At 42.1% G+C, this 19,804-nt stretch overlaps 1 protein-coding gene across 1 annotated transcript in view; it reads left to right on the forward strand.

Moving 5' to 3' along the window:
- The window catches only part of RNF13 (ring finger protein 13), a 150,594-nt gene that overhangs the window by 43,714 nt on the left and 87,076 nt on the right, over nt 1-19,804 (forward strand). Inside the window, exon 5 of the mRNA XM_090051568.1 lies at nt 3,382-3,507. Coding sequence (XP_089907694.1) covers nt 3,382-3,507 — 126 coding nt within the window. The remainder of the gene's footprint in view (nt 1-3,381; nt 3,508-19,804) is intronic.

Genomic DNA, 19,804 nt, shown 5'->3' on the forward strand with positions numbered 1-19,804 from the left:
CTCTAGTGTACTCCTCCTGGCTTGTGGCCTGAGGCACTGCAGGCCTGTGTCTGTTTCCTGTCTTCTATCCACTTGCAAATCAGTTCAATCTCTGCAGGTTAGACTAACCTGCAAGGAGTGAATCGGTTCAGGCTTGGTCTTTTTGAATGTCTGTCCCTAGCCTAGGTGTTTTCTCACTTAACAGCACTAACACTTGTTAGCACCCCAGCATGCTGTAGCATCCCAGTTGAGAATCACTGGTATATATCTTTTTTCTGTTAAGTATTACGAGTTCCAATTACAAAATAACGGTTAAGGGCATTTTAGATCCTAAATGAGTTAGAAAAACAAGTGATATCTGTCATCTGAAAGTTTTTAAAACATTTTTGTAAGAAATGATGAATTTCAGGAATTCAGTGTCTGAAGAATGATGGTACTTTGGGCCAGATTCAGAGGCATGAGGTAGGGGAAGTCTGAGTTGAACGTTTTTCTTATTGTTGACAAGCTGGTTAACTGCATACAGAGGAGTTAGAAGGTGCCAGTTAGAGGTAATAAAAATATACCTAAAGGAGGTTCTGTACTCCTTTCCTTGGGTACCTTGGGATGCTACTTCTACCAGTCTGGACACCTTACTATGGGGGTAGAAAGGGAATGACTTGTTTGGTATGGCATAGCTACTGGGGACAGAAGGAGAGATAAATTATGCAGACTCATTCCTTCAAGTTTTGGCCCAAAGTCTCATTAAAATAAACTTTCGCATGCTACATTTACACTGCAGACTAACATTCCTTTGTTTTGTAATGGGCTGACCTTGTGAGGTGCTGTATTTTCTTTCTGTTGCTAATAGTCCTTCTGACATCTCACTTTCTACTCAAGCATTAAGTGTTTGCAGGATAAATACTCTAATAACAAACATACGGGAGTTGCTATGGAAGCATCCAATCAGCCTCAGGAGCCGAGGAGTCTCCTCTTGAATTAATTGTGCATTTATAATTTATCCCACCTCTGCATGCTATATGTACTGTATTTTTTCAAATCCAGACCAGGGTTTTTCTCCCATTTAACTTGTGGGGGGTGGGGAAGAGGAATGAAAGCTTGTTTTGAATTGGAGTACACATGCGGTGGGGGGCATGTCACTGCTGCAGCTTCAGCTCTGGCCCTGATGCCAGATGCCAGAGCGGGTATATGTTGATTGTATGTTTAGAGAGTTAGTTAACCTGGCTAGAAAAGATCTGTGAAGTTTGTTTATTTGAAAAATAATTGACGATTTGGTTGATGCACAGTGTGGAGTGGAGCATGCTTTAATGGGAGAGAGTATTAAAATGAGATTGCTGGTTGACCATTGTGAGAAATTGCTTGTTAGAATCAAATGGCCTGGAGCACTGAGATGTTATAAAATAAAGTCAGTTGGATTCCCTTACATTAATATTCTACTCTTCAAAAAAGGATTTACATGGCTGACTCTCTAGATTTGCTCTCCAACTGATTGGTTGGTATTATCTTCCTTTTCCCTTGTCCAACTGATGAAGAATATTTTATCTGGATCTGATGATCTTGTACTTGTATCATATACTGATGTTCTATTAATTTAAAACTATTTTAAAAGAAAATTGTCAGAGTAATATATTTTGTATGAAGGAATCTTGACAACTTTTGAATTTTTAGGAAATCTACTGATTGAGTAACTTAATATATGTTTGATACAGTTCTAGCGCATTTTATTAGGTCTTGCTAGGCTTTAGATTTTAATGTCTCTACTGTAACAAGAAAGTTTAATCTTTATATTTATGTGAAATAAGAGGTCAAATGCAATTTAAGACTTCACCTTCTAAATTTAACATAAAAATGAGGTTATGACACAGCAAATCTTCAAAAATATTTTTTCCCCTAAATTTTGAGCAAATTTTCAAAACCAGACTGCTTCAGGTTAGGTCCTACAATCCATATTTAGGTAGAAAAATAAATGACTTTCTTTTTCACAAGCAGTAAATACCTGCAACCCCTTACCAGCTTTAATAGGAGCAGATAATGCTAAGTATTTCCAGAAATTGAGTCCTAATGCCTTTTAGGAGGATACCAAAAATTAGAATTCTGTATTAAGCAACATTTAAAAATATTGTTCACAATTCTGATCCCAGTACTCTTCAGGATAAAGATGCAGCCACAGTTTATTAAAACAATATCAGACCTGCTTTGTGTACTGCCACAGAATGTTTGTAGGCTAGGCGTGATCACGATCAGTTGCTATCATGTAATAAGGTGCATACTCAAGCCCTCTCGTGCCTCCTGGGGATAATCCAGGCACTGACAATCATAGGCTAAAACAGAAACGGATGTTGCTAAATGAAGTGGATCAGCTGTGTTGTGATCCGTTCAGAAACGGCTGATTTGCTTCACTGGGTGAAATAGGTGTTACTTATTGTCCATCGGGGCCTTTGCTGCCCCCAATCCTGTGGAACCCCAAATTTCTTTGCTTGCAGAAGTGTGTGTAGAGAATCCAATTTGCAGTAGGTCACTTCACGCTGGGGAGCCCAGGCAGGGGCTTCAAGGGCCCAATCTTTCATGCCCTGGGAATCCCCTGTATGTATGTAGGATTGAGCCCTTGGGCCTGGGAATGCCTGCCCGGAGTGGCTGGAGAGCATGGGCAACTCTGTGCTGCCTGAAGGTCTTCTGCCTGAAAACAGAGACATCCAGCACAAATTTATATTAACTTTTGTCACGGCCACAAATTTGGGGACCTGTGATGCAACAAAGGGCATAGACATCTATTTGCTTTCACTTTGTGCTACTATAAGAACTTTTGTGGCAATATGGAGGCAGTGTCTGTTTGCAGCCACAGAACTTCCCAGTCTCAATATTTCTCGTGTGGTGTTTTGCAGTTCTGACTGATAACTCTCACTCTCTCGCACTGTCTTCCTAAATAGGTATTGTTTATGAAAATGCAAGTTAGCTCTTTTTATAAGTGTGAAAATATTCCTCCTGTTTATCTTTGATAGCTAATACTGAATTTGTATTGCTGCTACTTGGCCTGTTTCTGTTGATTGCATTGTGCAGCCCTGAAAAGAAAATCACTTATATAATTTTACTTCAGTGTATACAGATCTGTGTATACTGCTCTATAGCTAGGGTTCTGAGATGACATGAACCTACTTACGAGGTAATCAGAAAGTATGTGCAACTATTTGATGTCCTTAGTTTGCTGCACTTCTTTCTTTATAACCCTAAGGAACATTTTGGTGTTTAAAATCAGTATTTACACACAAAGCATGATGCAATGTAAAACTCAAGACAGAGCTTCAGGAATTCAAGTGGCTTTCTTATAAATATGAAAAATTATTTTCCACAACATTTGTAGGGTTATGTCAAAGAGAAAACTGATCATATACCTTGACTTTGTTTCAGGGGTTCTTAGTAAATTCAAAGCCGGAGAATGCGTGTGATCCTATAGCCCCTCCACCACTTAAGGACAACTCCTCCAATACTTTCATTGTCTTAATCAGAAGACTTGACTGCAACTTTGATATCAAGGTAGGCTTTGACAACCCCCCACCTTCTCCCTCTTCCCCCCATTTTAAAGGCTTAGCAAATCCAGAACTACTGATAATGTAGAATTATGTCCATATTTAGTATCTAAATACACTCTTGCTAATTTGTCTGCTATGGGTAGCTGAGGTAGCATTGTCATTTACAATATCGTAACTTATTAAATATAATAATTACATGAACTGTTTTTTAGGAAACAGCATGTGTGACAGGTAAGGATTCCTGAATCCAAAGTGAAATGTTCTCCTTCTGTGGTTTTGGAAAATTATGAGTGGTTATCTGAAGTTTAGGGTTTGGGTTGTTTTTTTTGCGGGGGGTGGGGGGGGGTGTTTTTTTTTTCTCCAGTGTCAAAATGACCAGTTTTATGTGATGTAATGAAGTATGTTTAAGCATGTAGAGCTTTTTCTGTCGTGGCAAAAATGAGGCCTTTAATTTGCCACTGACTTCTGTGGGATAAAACCAGGTTCAGGTATTTTATAACCAGATGGCTTGTCCAGAGTTGTGTGATATTGTGGTTAAACTTTCAATTGTGGGCACATAGCTTCTGTTGCTGCTGGTACCAAAAGTGGTTTATCCTGCGCTTGTCTGTATAGAGGAAGAATAATCATCACATCATTTGGTATCTGGCCCACCCTTCCTTAAGGACTTTGTTTAGCACAGAATCTCTTCCTCTTCTGTTTGTGCCCTGGTAGTGAAGGACAGCCCGTGGGGATGCCAATTAACTAATTAATCCAGAGGGTCATTAATCCTTTATGACCCACAGGTAGTCAGGTTCAGGGGTGTTAAAGTAAGTTGATTTCCCTGAGCATTGATCTCTACTGCCCAACCCTACTTAGAGTTAGGAAGAGTAGCTACACACTACAACACAGGTAGATTGAGCAATATAAGCTGTATTACACAACACAACCCGTGCAACAACTACCTGATGCAGTATTCCCATAACACCCAAGCTGCAACACAATAAAATACACCCAATGGGGCAGTAACCCAGTGCACATTCCAAACCCGCTGTCGTTGATCACACAGCCAATCAATTACACATTACAGTGATCTGTGGTCACTACACAGTTAACTGCTATGCAACTTTACAAACAACCCAGAAACCACAGATGGCAGCAAGAACACCCTGGGTCTAGTCAGGAGGAGAAACCCTCTGACAGTCCTTGAGGATTTCTAGGTTTTCCCTGCTTATGTACTCAGCACCTCAAGTGGGGAAAGTGTGATGCTTTGCCCAACTGCAGCTTCCGCAGCCGAAGCCCAAAGGAAAGAGCGCGAGACAGGTAAACCTCAGCAAGCTTAATCCCAATGACCAGGTCACAGCAAGGAACCTGCAGTACTCAATGAACTCCCACACCCTGAGAGCGCAGGGTTAGGACTGTCCAGCCAGAGTGAGGGTGAGGCTGAGTCCGAGCCTGAGCCCCCAGAGCTCGTACTGGCTGCTCTGGACAGAATTTATGGCTTAAACACATGTCCCTCACCCAATGGTCCAATCTTCACCTTTTTCACAATACCCAATCAAATTCAAACCTGGGCAGTACTTAAAAAGACCAATCAATTCAAATTATTTCAACTGAGTACAATCAACATTATCATAATTAACATATCAACATTGATAAACAGTTACATTACCATTATACACTGTGTATGCCCAGGCCTTAAAAGTAGGTCATGACTTCATCAAGGTTCAGAGTTCAAACCCTCTAGAAATGTATCACCTCTAGTCATATGGCACATGTGTGGACTTTCACTGTTTTACAGTAGTGGAAGGGGATAGATATACCCATTTCTTTTCAACCCAACAGCCACGTAGCCACAGAATAAGATTACAAGAACATACTGGTGGTAGCCCAGCTACTGCAATTAATAATCCATTGGTTTAGGGAAGTGGTCAGGCACCAACTTCTTGGATGTGTGATAAACAGTGCAGCGTTTGTTTCTGGTGAAGCAGGTAAGGGGCAATCTGTAACATACTTTCCCATAGTGGCTGCCCAAATTGTTCTGCCCCAAACTGGTAGGGTGATTCTAATGATTAATATATTGTGTGTACAGCTGGTCAGATTTTTTTCTGACAGAACATTTTTCTGTTAGAAAATGCAGATTCATTTTAAAATGAATGATGTGTGCAAGTCTTTGTGGAACAAGGTTGGTAGTGTTTTCTTATGTTTTTTGTTTTATTTTGAGGTTTTTTGTGACTAACCTCCCAGCGTAATACAGGCAGTTTTGAAACTTGCCATCAGACAGGTTTTCATTAGAAACTTGCCTGGATTCCTGACAGGACACGTGCTTTCCTCTCTGGCAGTCTGTCTGTTGGAGAGCTTTAGACCAAGGTATTCCAGACTTCTGGATCAACTGGCTTCCAGGGGTACACATCTGCAGCCTGGGGAGCCAGCTGCCCTGAGCGTCTGCTAGCATCTCCTGGACTGGATCAACCTTGTGACTACAGCCACAGTAGACAGCTTTTTCTTGCAGATTACTCTGTGGTTGGGAACTGCTTTTCTAAGTAATCAGTCCATTTGGGTCCCTGGCCAACCTTACCTCTGCAATGGAGGAGGTGAGAAGCTTTCTGTCCTGAAAGTCTAATAGTTCACTGAGCCTACTGGTTTTAGAGTCTGAAAAACTTGAGGTCCTAGATGAGGCTGTTGGAATGGCAAGCTGATCATAGAGCCAAGGACCCTCTCTCTGTTGCTTTCTGAAAATGATACAATTCTTGTCAGTTTTTGTCCACTACTGAAACCAGTTCAGTAAACAGGAATTATGGCTGCTTAGTCCCTAGGGCTGTGTTTTGAAATCATCAGACTTTAGTGTTTCATAAACAAATTGTTATGGGTGACTTTGGTTTTTTAGGTCCTGATTTGTCATGAAAGGTTTCTCTGAAAACAAGAAGATCCTCATGGCTAATACTTGCCATCTAATTCTGGAATTTAGGATTTTTGTGTTCTCATCTTAAGATCATTACTTATTTCATTTTTGGTTTATAATTGATTTTTTCATTTGCTCTTCCCTTCATTTTACTCTTCATTTGTTTCTATGTTATTGGCTACATTAAAACAGCCATTTACATTGAAGAACAGTAGAGTAAGCGATGGCCTGTGGTTACATGCATGTTATTTCCATTGTAGTTAGTGAGGCAAATCTTAGTCTTTACTGGGTTTGCACTATTGACTTTATACATCTTTTGTACGCTTCTCTAGGCGGACAGAGAGCAGAGAGTTTTATTGCTGCTTCTTAATCACTTTAATCCACATTCCAGACCCCTCATTCCTGTTGACCTTTTTTCTCTCTTGTCACCAGACCATATAGCAGCTACTAATGCCAGCTATTATCTTTAGTAGAGGAGGTTCCCAAACTTATCCATACTGTAGACCCTCTTGTTTACTACTGTATAAACCACTCAGGCTGCCTCACTTTTTCCCTCCCATATGGCAGTCCTGTAGCTATTCTAGGAACATGGTATTTGGAAAAATAATAGTTGTCACTAAATGTATTAATATTAAATATGCAAAGTGTTCTTTCCTTTTGAAAACTGTTAGTCTATCATTCTTCTTTTGCTCTTTTTCATCTTATCCTGCCCATCTGTTCTATTCCTTTCTCTCCTGACCTACTTTTCTTATTGGTCCTCCTCTTCTTTCTTCATGTATTTTCCTGCTACTTAGTTCCCTGTTTCCCTTCTGTACTACCCAGCCTCCTGGTTCGTTTCTGCCTACTGTTTCATGCAGTGGAAACCTTTAAACATATAAATTATCTTTTGATAACAAAGTAACTTTAGAGTGTTTAAGGTGTTCCTATGGTAAAGCCTGGGAAGAGCATTAAGAACAGAAGTGCTATTCTGAGTCAGACCAATGGTCCATCTAGCCTAGCGTTTTGACAGTGGCAAGAGTGGACACGCTTTAGAGGAGAGCATGTATATTTAGAGTTGTCTATTCCCCTGTTTACTGACCTTCCTGGTATCCACAATCATTGATTTAGGGATGTCAGAAATATATCACTGACTGTTCTACTTAATAGCTATTAAACAGATCCATCACCCATAAGTTTGTTTAGTCCCATTTTTATCCCTGGCTGTACCATCTGCCTCAGCCCCCCCCTGTGATAATGAGTTCTACAAGTTGCCTATATGCTGCATAAGAAAATATTTTTTCTTATTCGTTTTAGAACTGGCTCCTGCTAGTTTCAGTGCATGTCTTCTACTTCTAGTATTCTAAGACTTGGTAAATAACTGTTCCTATTTACTTTGTCCGTATCCTTCCTGATTTTATTAGACCTCTATTATATCCTCCCTCAGCCGCCTTCTTTCCAAACTGGAAAGCCATAGCCTTTTTAGTCTTTCTTCTTATAGCAACTGCTGCATACTCCTGATGATTTTGCTTTTTTCTTTTCAGTACCATTTCTAATTCTACTACATCCTTTTTGAGCTGTGCGTACCAGAACTGCACGCAGTATTCAAGATATAAGTTTACCGTGGGGATTTGTGTAGTAGCATGACAGTGTTTTCTGATTTTTGTTTTTAGTTCCCTTCTTAATGGTGCCCAACATTTTTATTAGTTTTTTTGTTGTTGTTGCTGTACATGGTGCTGATATTTTTAGAGAACTACCTATAGTGACTCCAGTGTTTCTTTCCTTAATCTTGACAGCTAGTTCAGAACTGCTAGTTCAGAACCTAGTGGTGTTAATGTGTAATTGAGCTTCTTTTTGCCTATGTGCATTACCTTGCATTACCAACCAGTTATAACCTGTCCTTCCATTTCTTGCCCATCACTTCCCTCCCTGCACATGAAGTGGGATTAACGTAATTTTGGCTCAGCAGCTCCTTTCCTGTAGTAAAGGTTCCCTATGTAGAGGATATTATCTTGAAACTTTTCTCCTCAGAAAGGCCCCTTTATTCCCTCACAGTGGTATGGAGGGGCCATAGAGACAGCGGGCTCAGTTCTTTGCTATGATATGGGCATGTATGTATGGAACAAGACAGCCATGGTGCTGTGGTGAGAGAGCCCCCACCCTAGTTCTGTACATGTTGGCTTCTAAGCCAGACTAGTATAGATACATTAGTGCAAAGTAGAGCCTATCTGCCTGTATACAGCACGGCAGTAATATAACTATATACTGCTTTCAGCTTGGGAGCTGTACATACCAAGCTAGTGTGGGAGTGTCTCAGCATCATGTTGCTACACTGCCTACATGTAGACATCTAGTTTGCCTTTTTCTAGGCATTATCAATGATAGTTCTATTTAGCACCCACATTTTCTCTTTCCCATATTGAGAATTTAGATGTCTTCTCCTTTTCTTACAGTGAGTCTGATCAGACTGAATTGTTGTTTATAGAGGTCTAAATCAAACTCATATTGATTTTTACTGCCTCTTTGACAATGGAGTTTTGTTTTTCTAGTTTTCAAAGCTCACACTTCGGGAATTAGTTTTCATTCAGGCTCCCATTGGCTAGAATGTTTACCAAAGTCTTGCTATTGCTGTGCATGCACCTTGTTCTCTCAGTGATGGGATTTCATAGGTATTTAGTGGATCATGGACTGTCCATGCATCAGGGAACGCTGATTTCACCGTGGTAGCTTCTTTGTCAACCATTTTGTTGTAAAACATAGCTTACCTTCCTCTTTGAGAAAAAGGTGACAGCCCAGTGAGAATTATATAAACTAATAGCATAGTGGAATATGGATTGAAAAGAAATAGGCTCTAAATATAACTGTTAGTAAGCTGGTAGTCTGAGAAACTAAAAGATATAGAATTCTAAATCCTTTTTCTTGAATAATTGACATGCCTCAAAGACAAATCCATCTGTACTCAGAGTTGAAACTCTATCTAATTAAGGAGGTAGATCAGCAGATTAAGTTGAATAGGCACTGGCCAGGTTATTGCAGGGTGCAGGATGTACAACTACTTGCCATCTGGCCAAGTGGTGTGTGTGTACAGCCAGTGCAGGCAGCTCAGTGCTGTCATAGCCCATGCAGACAAAAGTTAAGTCTTATTCCCTACACAACGCTCTCAAAACTGCTACCAGAAATTAAGCTTCACTTACCTGCTCCCACTCTGTTATCTCCAAATCTAGAAGTAAAGCAATGGGGAACTCTAGGGACAACTTCTGCTATCCCTCTGAAGCTTAGCAGAGACATATCTCAAAAGTAGCAACAGGGGGTATCTGTGAAGCATCCTAATTGCATCAATCACAGTTTTGGAGAATGTGGAGAGAGGAACAACGGGATTGGGGCTTATTTTTAGTGACAATCTTAAGAACACTGTGGAGGCCATTGTAGTCATGCCAGAAGACAAACAGTGAAAATAAAGGATTTGACTTTCAGGAATGTGGACTGTCCAGCTATATGTCCTTGTCTGCCTTGGAATCTGAATGCATTTTACTAAGTTCGAAAATGCATTTAATTGTAGGAGTCTATTATAGACCTCCCAACTAAGAAGAAGAGCTGGATCTTGAATTCAGTAGGTAACTGGCTGAAGCTGCATACTCCTGATGCATGGTTGTCATGGGTGACTTCAACCTCCCTGGGGTCTCGTGGAAGGAGCACACAGCCAAATCTGACCAGCTGCGTAGCTTCTCCACTTGCATTGATAAGGTCTATGGGCCGACTAGGGGAGAGAAACTTCTGGATCTGGTACTGGCCAAAGAAGATGATCTGGTGAGCAATCTGAGGATTGAGTAGAAGCTTAGTGACAGCAACTATGAACTGATCAATTTCTCTGTCCAACGCTGGGTGGGAAAATCTCTCAGTAAAACAGAAATCCTCAACTTTGGGAAGGCTGACTTTCACAAATTTGGGAGACTGGTCAGTGAAGGACTAAGAGACCATGGCCCCTCAAAAAGGGGAGTCCATGAGGAATGGTTGTTCCTTAAGGATGCAATCCTCAGAGTAGAAGGAAAGTCCATTACATCCTGCAGGAAAGCCAGTCAGTGGGCTGGGAAACCCCTTGCCTCAGTAGAGAACTTTTGGACCTCCTGAAACTAAAAAGAGAAGCCTACACCAGATAAAAGATGGGAATTATCAGCAAGGAGGACTATGCACCACTAGTCCACACCTGTAGAGAGTGGACCAGAAGAGCAAAGGCAGAAACTGAACTCAGGCTAGCCAGGAGAATCAAGGGAAACAAAAAGTCCTTCTTCAGATATGTGGGAAGAACAAAGGCAACATTGGACCTCTGCTAAATCAAATGGGGTAGCTGACATCTGAACTCAGGAAAAGGCTAGTCTCCTAAATGAGTACTTTGCATCAGTCTTCCACCTGCTGAAGGGAATCACCCTGTCAGATAGGACACAAAGCATCCAGGGTGCAGAAGATGTGCCCACAATTGATGTAGATGAAGTGAGGGAACACCTCGAGAGGCTCAACATCCATATATCTGCAGGCCAGGATAGAATGCACCCAAGAGTCCTGAAGGGTCTGGCAGGCATCATAGCATGCCCAATGGCGAGGATATTTGAGAACTAGTGGTGCTGGGGAGAGATACCAGAAGACTGGAAAAGAGCCAGCGTGGTCCCAATCTTGAAGGAAGGAAGATCCAGGGGATTACAGGCCAGTCGGTCTGACATCCATCCTTAGAAAGATCCTGGAAAAAAATCATCAAAGGCAACAGGCTAACAGATGGCAACTTTGAGTGCCAGCCAACATGGTCTCATTGTTGGAAGGTCTTGCCTGACTAACTTTGTCTCTTTCTATGACCAGGTGACACATTGCCTGGACAAGGGAGATGAGGTTCATGTCATAAATCTGGATTTCAAAAAGGCCTTTGAATTGGTCTCCCATGATGTCCTCATGGCTAAGCTGGAAAACTGCAACCTCAACTGTCTCATGGTCCAATGGCTGGGGAACTGGCTCTGGGGTCAGACCCAAAAAGTAATAGTTGATGGAAGCAAATCAATATGGCGCAGAGTGGCCAGTGATGTCCCTCAGGGGTCAGTACTTGGGCCAGTCCTCTTCAAAATCTTCATTAATGATCTGGATTTGGGCATCAGATGCAAACTGGTGAAGTTCATGGATGACACTAAACTTTGGGGGGGAGGCAGTCACACTGGAGGACAGACTGGCTGATAAAGCTAACCTGGACGGGCTCGCAAGGTGGGCCAACCAAAACCTGATGGCATTCAACATAGAGAAGTGGAGGGTGCTCCACCATGGGAGGAAAAACCATCATCATACTTACAGGCTTGGCAGTGCTACATTTGCTATTACCATGACCGAAAGAGACTTGGGAGTCTTGATTGACCACAAAATGAACATGAGCCACCAATGCGATGCTGTAGCTGGCAAAGCAAACCAAACTCTGGCATGCATCCACCAGTGCATCTTAAGCACTTAAGGACTTCATCCTCCTGCTTTATACTCAGCCTTAGTGAGGCTACAGCTGGAGTACTGCATCCAGTTTGGACCCCCACTTCAGGAGGGACGTGAATGAGCGTGAGAGAGTCCAGAGGTGAGCCACATACATGATCAAAGACCAAGAGAGCAAGCCTTATGAGGAGAGGCTGAGGGACATGGGACTTTTCAGTCTGGAGAGGAAAAGGGTCAGAGAGGACATGGTGGCAGCCTGTAAGTACATAAGGGGTGTGCACCAGGATCTGGAAGAACAGTTGTTCTCCAGAGGCTAACAAGGTCTAATGGTTACAAGCTTCTGTAAGGCTGATTTAGACTGGACATAAGGAAACAATTCTTTACAGTCTGAATGCCCCCCCCCAGGTGGTGCCAAGCACCTACTTCAGACTCATTTAAAGAAGTATGGATGCTTATCTTCCTGGGATCATTTGACCCCAGCAAACTTCCTGCCTATGCCAGGAGAGGCTGGACTCGATCTCATGAAGTCCCTTCCTGCCCGTAATGCCTATGAAATCTATATCAAGGGCCTCAATAGTAGCTTTATCTGACATGTCATTCTATGCCAGCTCCAGCTAGGTAGAATGAACTTCATGGTTTCAATGTGAATTTGAGAAGATCTTGCAAAGAAGGATTTATTAAGTACTTGGGGACATCTTGGGAAAGGGAGAGGTGACAGAGGGGCGGGATTTTACCTTAATAAAAATGAAGCACCATTATAAAATAGATGTTTGGGAAAGATATATCTAGATAAATAGATCAGTGGTCTCCCAACTTTTTAATTAGGAGTTCACCTGTGGGTTTAAAAGCAACCCAAGATCTGTGCACTGCTGCTGCCCTCCTCTTCCCCTCCCCCCGGCCAGCAGGTAAATCTTTTAAGAGCTTAATCCTGCTATTTCATTGAGTTATACTTACTGAAAATGTCTGAAAGAATTTTTCTTGAAGTTTTTTTTTTTTTTTACTTAACCTCAGAGATTCCAGCTAAAATCAGGCTTTTGTAAAAGCTTAGCCTGTTGAAAATAACAGCTGACCCTACCTGTAATTGTCCAAGAAACAACTTTAAATACCTCATGTCTTTCCAGTCTCATTTTATCTACCTCCTCCGCCCAGGTTGTTGAAATACAGACCTCCCCTCTGACCTGGTCTACCACACTTTTTCACCTATCAAGTCATGCTTTTGCTCACACTTCCTGTAAAATGCCTATAAACATTACAATGAAATGTTAAGAAAATCATGGCTATGTACTCAGAAATAAAAGCAAAATCACAGAACTCGCCTAAATATAAGCTACATTTCACTACCCATTCACTTCAATTAATATCACATGTTGCCCTCATTTTTCATGTCTACATTGTAAAGTCTGTGGGTCCAGAATCTTATTCATCAGTAAATTGTTTATTACTAGTGTTATGAAATAATGACTTGAGTCAAATCCGTAATCTTTAGTTAGATGTTATCTACATCTAATTTCATTTACTTTGGGTTTAATTTAGATTTTGTTCTGTTGTAGGTTCATAATTTTAAAGGAGTCTTGAGTATACTCATTAGTCAGTTTTACATTTACTTACACTGAGGTTTCCAGAGGTAAAAATAGAAGAGAGAAAATATCTATTTACGAAATCTGTCAGTGACAAATAGCAGTTTTTAGCACCTGCATCATGTGAGTCTAATCTCAGAATGTCACAGCTGAGTGCAGTAATAGGAGACACCTGCTATTACCTGTTCATTTCATTTCATTTCATTTCTTGGTATCTGTGCTAGGAAAGAGGAGTGAGCTATAGCAACAGAAATGTCAGATTTTTTTTCCTTACAGAATCCAGAAACATGGCCTATGAATTTCTCAAATGATTTCAGTTACTTACAGCAAGGCCTGTAAAAATGCAGTTGCCAGTTTCCATTAGGATAGATAATTGCTGTGACCTGGGCTGTGGTAACAAATGCCATAGTCTCTTGTAATGAAAGTAGCAGCTATGTTTTTATATCCTATTGCATATTATGTCCCACATTCTACTATTAGTTTTAGTTAGTATAAATTAAACATGTGGTGGGAAGCCAATACAGCAGTGCACAGGCAATCTAGGAAGTTTTTGGAGAGTTTAAAGGACAACTTCCTGGTGCAAGTGTTGGAGAAGTCAGTTAGTCGCTATGCTCTTCTTGACCTGATGCTCACAAATGGGGAAAAATTGATGAGGAAGGTAGTAGTGCAGGGGTGGGCAAAATGTGGCCCGGGAGCTGGACGCAGCCAGGCCATTCTATCTGGCCCGTGGGACCCCTAAAAATTTTAGAAAATTAATATTTATCTGCCGTGGGCTGCGTGTTATGCAGCCCTTGATGGCTTGCCAAAACTCAATAAGCAGCCCTCTGCCCAAAATAATTGCCTGCCCCTGTAGTAGTGGGTGGCAACTTAGGCAGCTGTGACCACAAGATGATTGTTCATAATCCTGAGGAAGGAAGGAAAGCAGTAGAGTGAGTATGCTGGACTTCAGAAAGGCAGACTTAAACTCACTCAGGGAACTGATAGGCAAGATCCCCTGGGAGGCCAGTCCGAGGGTTAAAGAAATCCAGGAGAACCGGTTGTACTTTAAAAAAAAAAAACAACAAAAAAACCGTACCGGGGTGCAGGAATGAACCAGCCCAATACACAGGAAAACTAGCAAGTATGACAGAAGGCCAGGTTGGCTTAGCAGGGAGCTAAAACACAGAAATGAAGCTTAAAAGAAGTTTGGACAGACAACTGGGAGGAATGTAAGAATATTGCTCAGGCATGCAGGGATGAAATCAGGAAGGCCAGAGCGCAATCGGAATTGCAGCTAGCAAGGGATGTGAAGGGTAACAAGAAGGGTTTCTACGAGTATGTCAGCACCAAGAGGAAGATCAGGGAAAGTATGGGTCCCTTACTAAATGAGGGAGGCAACCTAGTGACGCATCATGAGGAAAAGGCTCAAATACTCAATGCCTTCTTCACCTCGGCCTTCAAGCAACATCAGCTCCCAGACTACTGCACCTGGCAGCACAGTTTGGGGATGAGGTGAGCAGCCAATAGTGCTGCAAGAACAGGTTAGGGATTATTTAGAAAAGCTGGATGTGTACAAGGCTATGGGGCCAGATGTGACGCACCTGACGGTGCTGAGGGAGTTAGCCAATGTGATTGCAGATCTGCTGGCCATTATCTTTTGAAATGTCTTAACTATTGGGAGAAGTCTGGGATGATTGGAAAAGGGCAAATAAAGTGCCTGTCTTTAAGAAAGGGAAGATGGAGAATCTGGGGAACTACAGACCAGTCAGCCTTACCTCAGTCCCTGGCACAATCATGGAATAGATCCTCAAGGAATACATTTCTAAGCACTTGGAGGAGAAGGTGATTAGGAGGAGTCAGCATGGATTCACCAAAGGGAAGTTACACCTAACCTAATTTCTTTCTGTGATGAGATGACTGGCTCTGTGGACGCAGGGAGACCAGTGGACTGATATACCTAGACTTGAGCAAAGCTTTTGATATGGTCTCTGACAACATTCTTGCACGTAAGCGAAGGGAGTACAGGTTGGATGAATGGACTGTAAGGTAAAAGGAAAACTGGCATTACCATCAGGCTCAGAGGGTAGCAATCAATGGCCCAATGTCTAGCTGGCAGCTAATATCAAGTGAAGTGTCCCAAGGGTTGGTCCTAGGGCTGATCTTGTTCAGTATCTTCAGTGACCTGGAAGATGGGATGGAGTTGAACCCTTATCAAGTTGACAGTTGACAACAAGCTGGGGGTAATGGTAGATATGCTAAAGGGTAGGGCTAGGATTCAGAGAGACCAACAGATTGAAGGATTGGATCAAAAGAAATCTCATGAGGTTCAATAAGAAATGTAAAGTGCTGCACTTAGTACGGAAAAATCCCATATACCAGTACAGACTGGAAACTGACTGGCTAAGCAGCAGTGCTATAGAAAAGGACCTGAGGGTTACAGTGGACAAGCTGAATATGAGCCAGCAATATGCCTTTGTTGCAAAGGCTGGCAGCCTACTGGGCTACATAAATAGGAGTGTTGCTAGTAGATTGAGGGAAGTCTTTATTCCCTTCTATTCAGCACTGGTGAGACCACGTGTGGAATACTGTGTTAATTTTTGGGTCCCCCTTAACAGTTGAGATGTGGACAAATTGGAGAGTCCAGCAGAGGACAACGAAAATAGTGAGGGGCCTGGGGCACATGACTTCTGTGGAGAGACTGAGGGAACTGGGCTTATTTAGTCTGCAGAAGAGGAGAGTAAGGGGGGGATTTAATAGCAGCCTTTAACCCCCTGAAGGGTGGTTGCAAAGAAGATGGAGCTAAACTGTTCTCAGTGGTGGCAGATGGCAGAACAAAGAGCAGTGGTTTTGCATTGCAGCAAGGGGAGTTTAGTTTGGATATTAGGAAAGTCTTTTATTCACTAAAGGGGTGGTGAAGTACTGGAACAGGTTACCCAAAGAGGTTGTGGAATCTCCATCCTTGGAGCTTCTTAAGACCCAGCTCAGCAGAGCCCTGGTTGGAGTGATCTAGTTGGGGATGGTCTTGCTTTGAGCAGGGGTTTGGACTAAATCAGCTCCTGAGGTCTCTTCCAACCCTCATTTTCTGTTTCCTATTTACTTGAGTACAATTAACTGAGGTGCACTTGGATAAAACTGAAAGCAGAATGTGGCCATGTAGACTTCCATACACAACTAGCCCAGTGTACTTTTTGTGTGTTATCCCATCTTTTACATGGCGCTTGGGCATATGAGATAGCTGACGTCACATGTAGGCTATGCAAACAAGCATTGAATGGAAATAGCTGTTAATTTGGAACCAGTTACAGTCACTCAAGGTCTCTGAATGTTATGTTTATATCCTCTAACATTATTTGTAAGAAATACAGTTGATGGTAGAACAATGTAAAGCATCTATGCTACTTTGAATCAAGGAACTGAAATTCTTAGTATTGAAAATGTCAAGGAATATTATCCATGAATTTGAGAGAAGAATATAAGAAGGAAATGATGATTTAAGTTCCGTGGAGACTTGTATGTAAATGGGAGGATCAAGCATATAAGAGTAGTATATACCAGGACAAATGTGCATGTAAAAACTTTGTGCTCCTTGATTATCTATCCAACATATGCATTTATTCATAGATGTCTGTTGTCACTTACTAGACTTTTTTTGTCACTAAACATCCTATTTTTATTAAGGGTTTGGATTTTACATCCAGTTAAGTCAATTAATTGTACACTTTAAAATCTGAAGTGGGAATCAACCATTAAAGTTTAATATTGCAACCAGCCACTGAGAATCAGCCTATTACTAAAAATCTTCTGGGAACTTAAATTTAAAACCCATTTCTTTCTTAACCAGATGAAGTTCTAGTACATCTACCTTTTACTGCAGTAATTAAATATAAAGTTTTTGGCTAGTTATAAATGTTTTTGGTGAGTTTAAATATATAAAAAGCAAGCAAATTTAGTGATCTGAAAAGAAGCAATTTTAGATAAAAGCACCAAAAAAGCCCTGCTTAACTGCCTGATCTCTACAGATGTTGGGAAAGCTAGGTGCGACTAAGATGTTGCTGCTTCTGGGCATGTGCTGGGCTTGGCACTAGAGCACACTGAGCATGGGTGACTGATGCCTCCAGAGTCTGGGGGGCAGCAGCGGCTGATCGCTGACCAGTGGGGGCTCCCCCCAGCAGCCCATTTCTGACCCTGGAATTGCCGGCGGCAGAGCTGGAAGTACCACCGGTGCTTCTCTGTGCCCCCACTCAGAGGTCAGCACCAGTCTTGGGGGAGCACTGGCCAGTGCTTCACTCAGCACCCCCACTTCCTGGCTGGTGATGGCCAGTCTCAGGGGGGACATGATCCTCCCATTTTCCCGTTTCCCATCTACATGTTGCCTATGGCAGAGTTTAAAGTGCCGTTTTTGTTTGTTTTCCCACATCTGCAAGCAGCCAGAGTGTCTAGAAGTATGCCATCCCAGGAGACGGTTTGTCTCAGACAGCAGTAATTTTCTGGTGCAGCAGGAAAGCAATAAGGTTAGGCCCCAAACTCTTGCAAGGACAGTAGCAAGACCATTACTTCTTGACTGTAAATATTTATAGAAGTTTATAGAAGTAAAGTATGTTTCCATTTCTGAAGCCTAATCAAGATACTACAGCCTGCATGCAGCAACTCACTCACCCTCAGCCAGCCTAGTGGTTTTTCATCCAAAATCTACTACCTCACCAGTGCTTGAGAGGGTTAATATGGGACTCCAGCCCTGCTGTTTGCAGCCCCAGGGAAAAGTGGCAGCCATTAATCACAGTCTCTTTGCTTTTTTTAAAATTTCACTCTGCTTCTATGTCAGCGAAGAAAAATCAACTTCCCAAAGTAAGAAATGCATCCCAATTTTGGATGGCTGACTTGGGGATTAGGAGGTAGGTGCATGTGCTATATGAGTAAATATGCTATTTAGATGCCTAAAGATGTAGCAGAGTCTCTTTTGCTTCTACCAACTATTAAGTATTCTTGTTTTAGTGTTCTAGCACCAATCGTGTACTCAATATCATATTCTAGTCATTTTCTAAAGAAAAATAACTTAGGTTCATCATGTTAATCCCCAGTGACATCATTCCTTTTGCTTCCTATTTTCTTACTTCCCCATTATATCTCTTTATTTATTCACATGCAACTTATACTCTCTCTGCCATTCTTTCTGATGCATACTGATGATGAGGATGAGGATGCTGTTCTTCTTACGGAAAGTGCATGGTGTTTCCTTTTTCTGACATATACCTGTCTTTAACATGGTATATGCCGGCCCATCAGCTAGACAGGTTCATGAATCATACACATTTTGATGGTAAACAGCCTCTACAACCTTCTCCACCACCTCATACAGGCTAACCAAAGGTTGAACACTTTGATTTCTTTTATAATTGCATCACTAGCAAATGTACAAAACTTTTGTTTAATTTTCACTAAATGCCTTTTTTCTCCCAATATTTGTGTAGGTAGTATATTTTAAAGATTATGCTCCCTGTGAGTAAAGATATTCCATTTGTATTAGTTTTGAACTCATTAATATCCTTTTTGTTTTAACACTGTCTCAAATCTCCTTTTAACAATTACCCCGTTTCTCTTGGGTTGTTCTGGTTTTTTTGTTGTTTTTTTTTATAGAATGCATTTTATAATAATATCTTCTGATTTTTGTTGTGGGATGACAGTTCATGCTCCCCTGTGGATTTCTTCATCTAGCATACCCTATATTATTTCCTGCTTTGCAAACAAACATGAAATTCTCCTTTTGTTTTAAGTCTCTAAGAGTGTCTTTAGTTACTATTCAAGTTGCAGCATTGCTTTCTGTGTGATTTAAGACGTCATACTATGTACACAGCTACATGTGCATAAGGCAGGTTGTCAGGAGGAGGGAAATAGGAAAAACAGTTTTCACTACTGCTGCTGCTAATCAGGGAAGCTCTGACTAGTCAGCAGCACCACTGGAAGAATTAGATGACTCTACTAAGGAGTCATCCCCCAGGTCTCCTGGGTTTCCCTGGGAAGCAAGCTGGGAGGGGAACCCCCCCACTCCCCTCCCCATGCCTTCAGGGAAACAGAGACCCCCCCCATGCAGCAGGAAATGTCCCCACCCCCATTCTTCCCCACACAGATGCAGGGAGCCAGGGCCTGCTGGACCACAGTGCAGCCCTCATATGCTAGGAAGCCTTTGCCCCACCCCCACTTGCTGCTGTACAGGAGACTTTGGCTACCTGTGTCCAGCTAGGGTATCCCCAGCTCCCTGCACAAATAGGAGGAAATGGAGGGGTGCCTCCCAATTCAGGAGACCTGAGCTGTGCTCCAGCTGGGCAGGGTGTCCCCAGCTTCCATGCAGGAGTGGGGGGACTCCCTGCTTGCTGCTGCTCAGGAGTCCTTGGCTGCACTGTGGCCGGGCAGGGTGTCCCTGGCTTCCGGGGGGTGGTGAG

Source organism: Crocodylus siamensis, chromosome 6 (genome assembly GCF_052110815.1).
Source record: "Crocodylus siamensis isolate JL-2025a chromosome 6, ASM5211081v1, whole genome shotgun sequence".
In the NCBI taxonomy this organism is placed as follows: domain Eukaryota; kingdom Metazoa; phylum Chordata; order Crocodylia; family Crocodylidae; genus Crocodylus; species Crocodylus siamensis.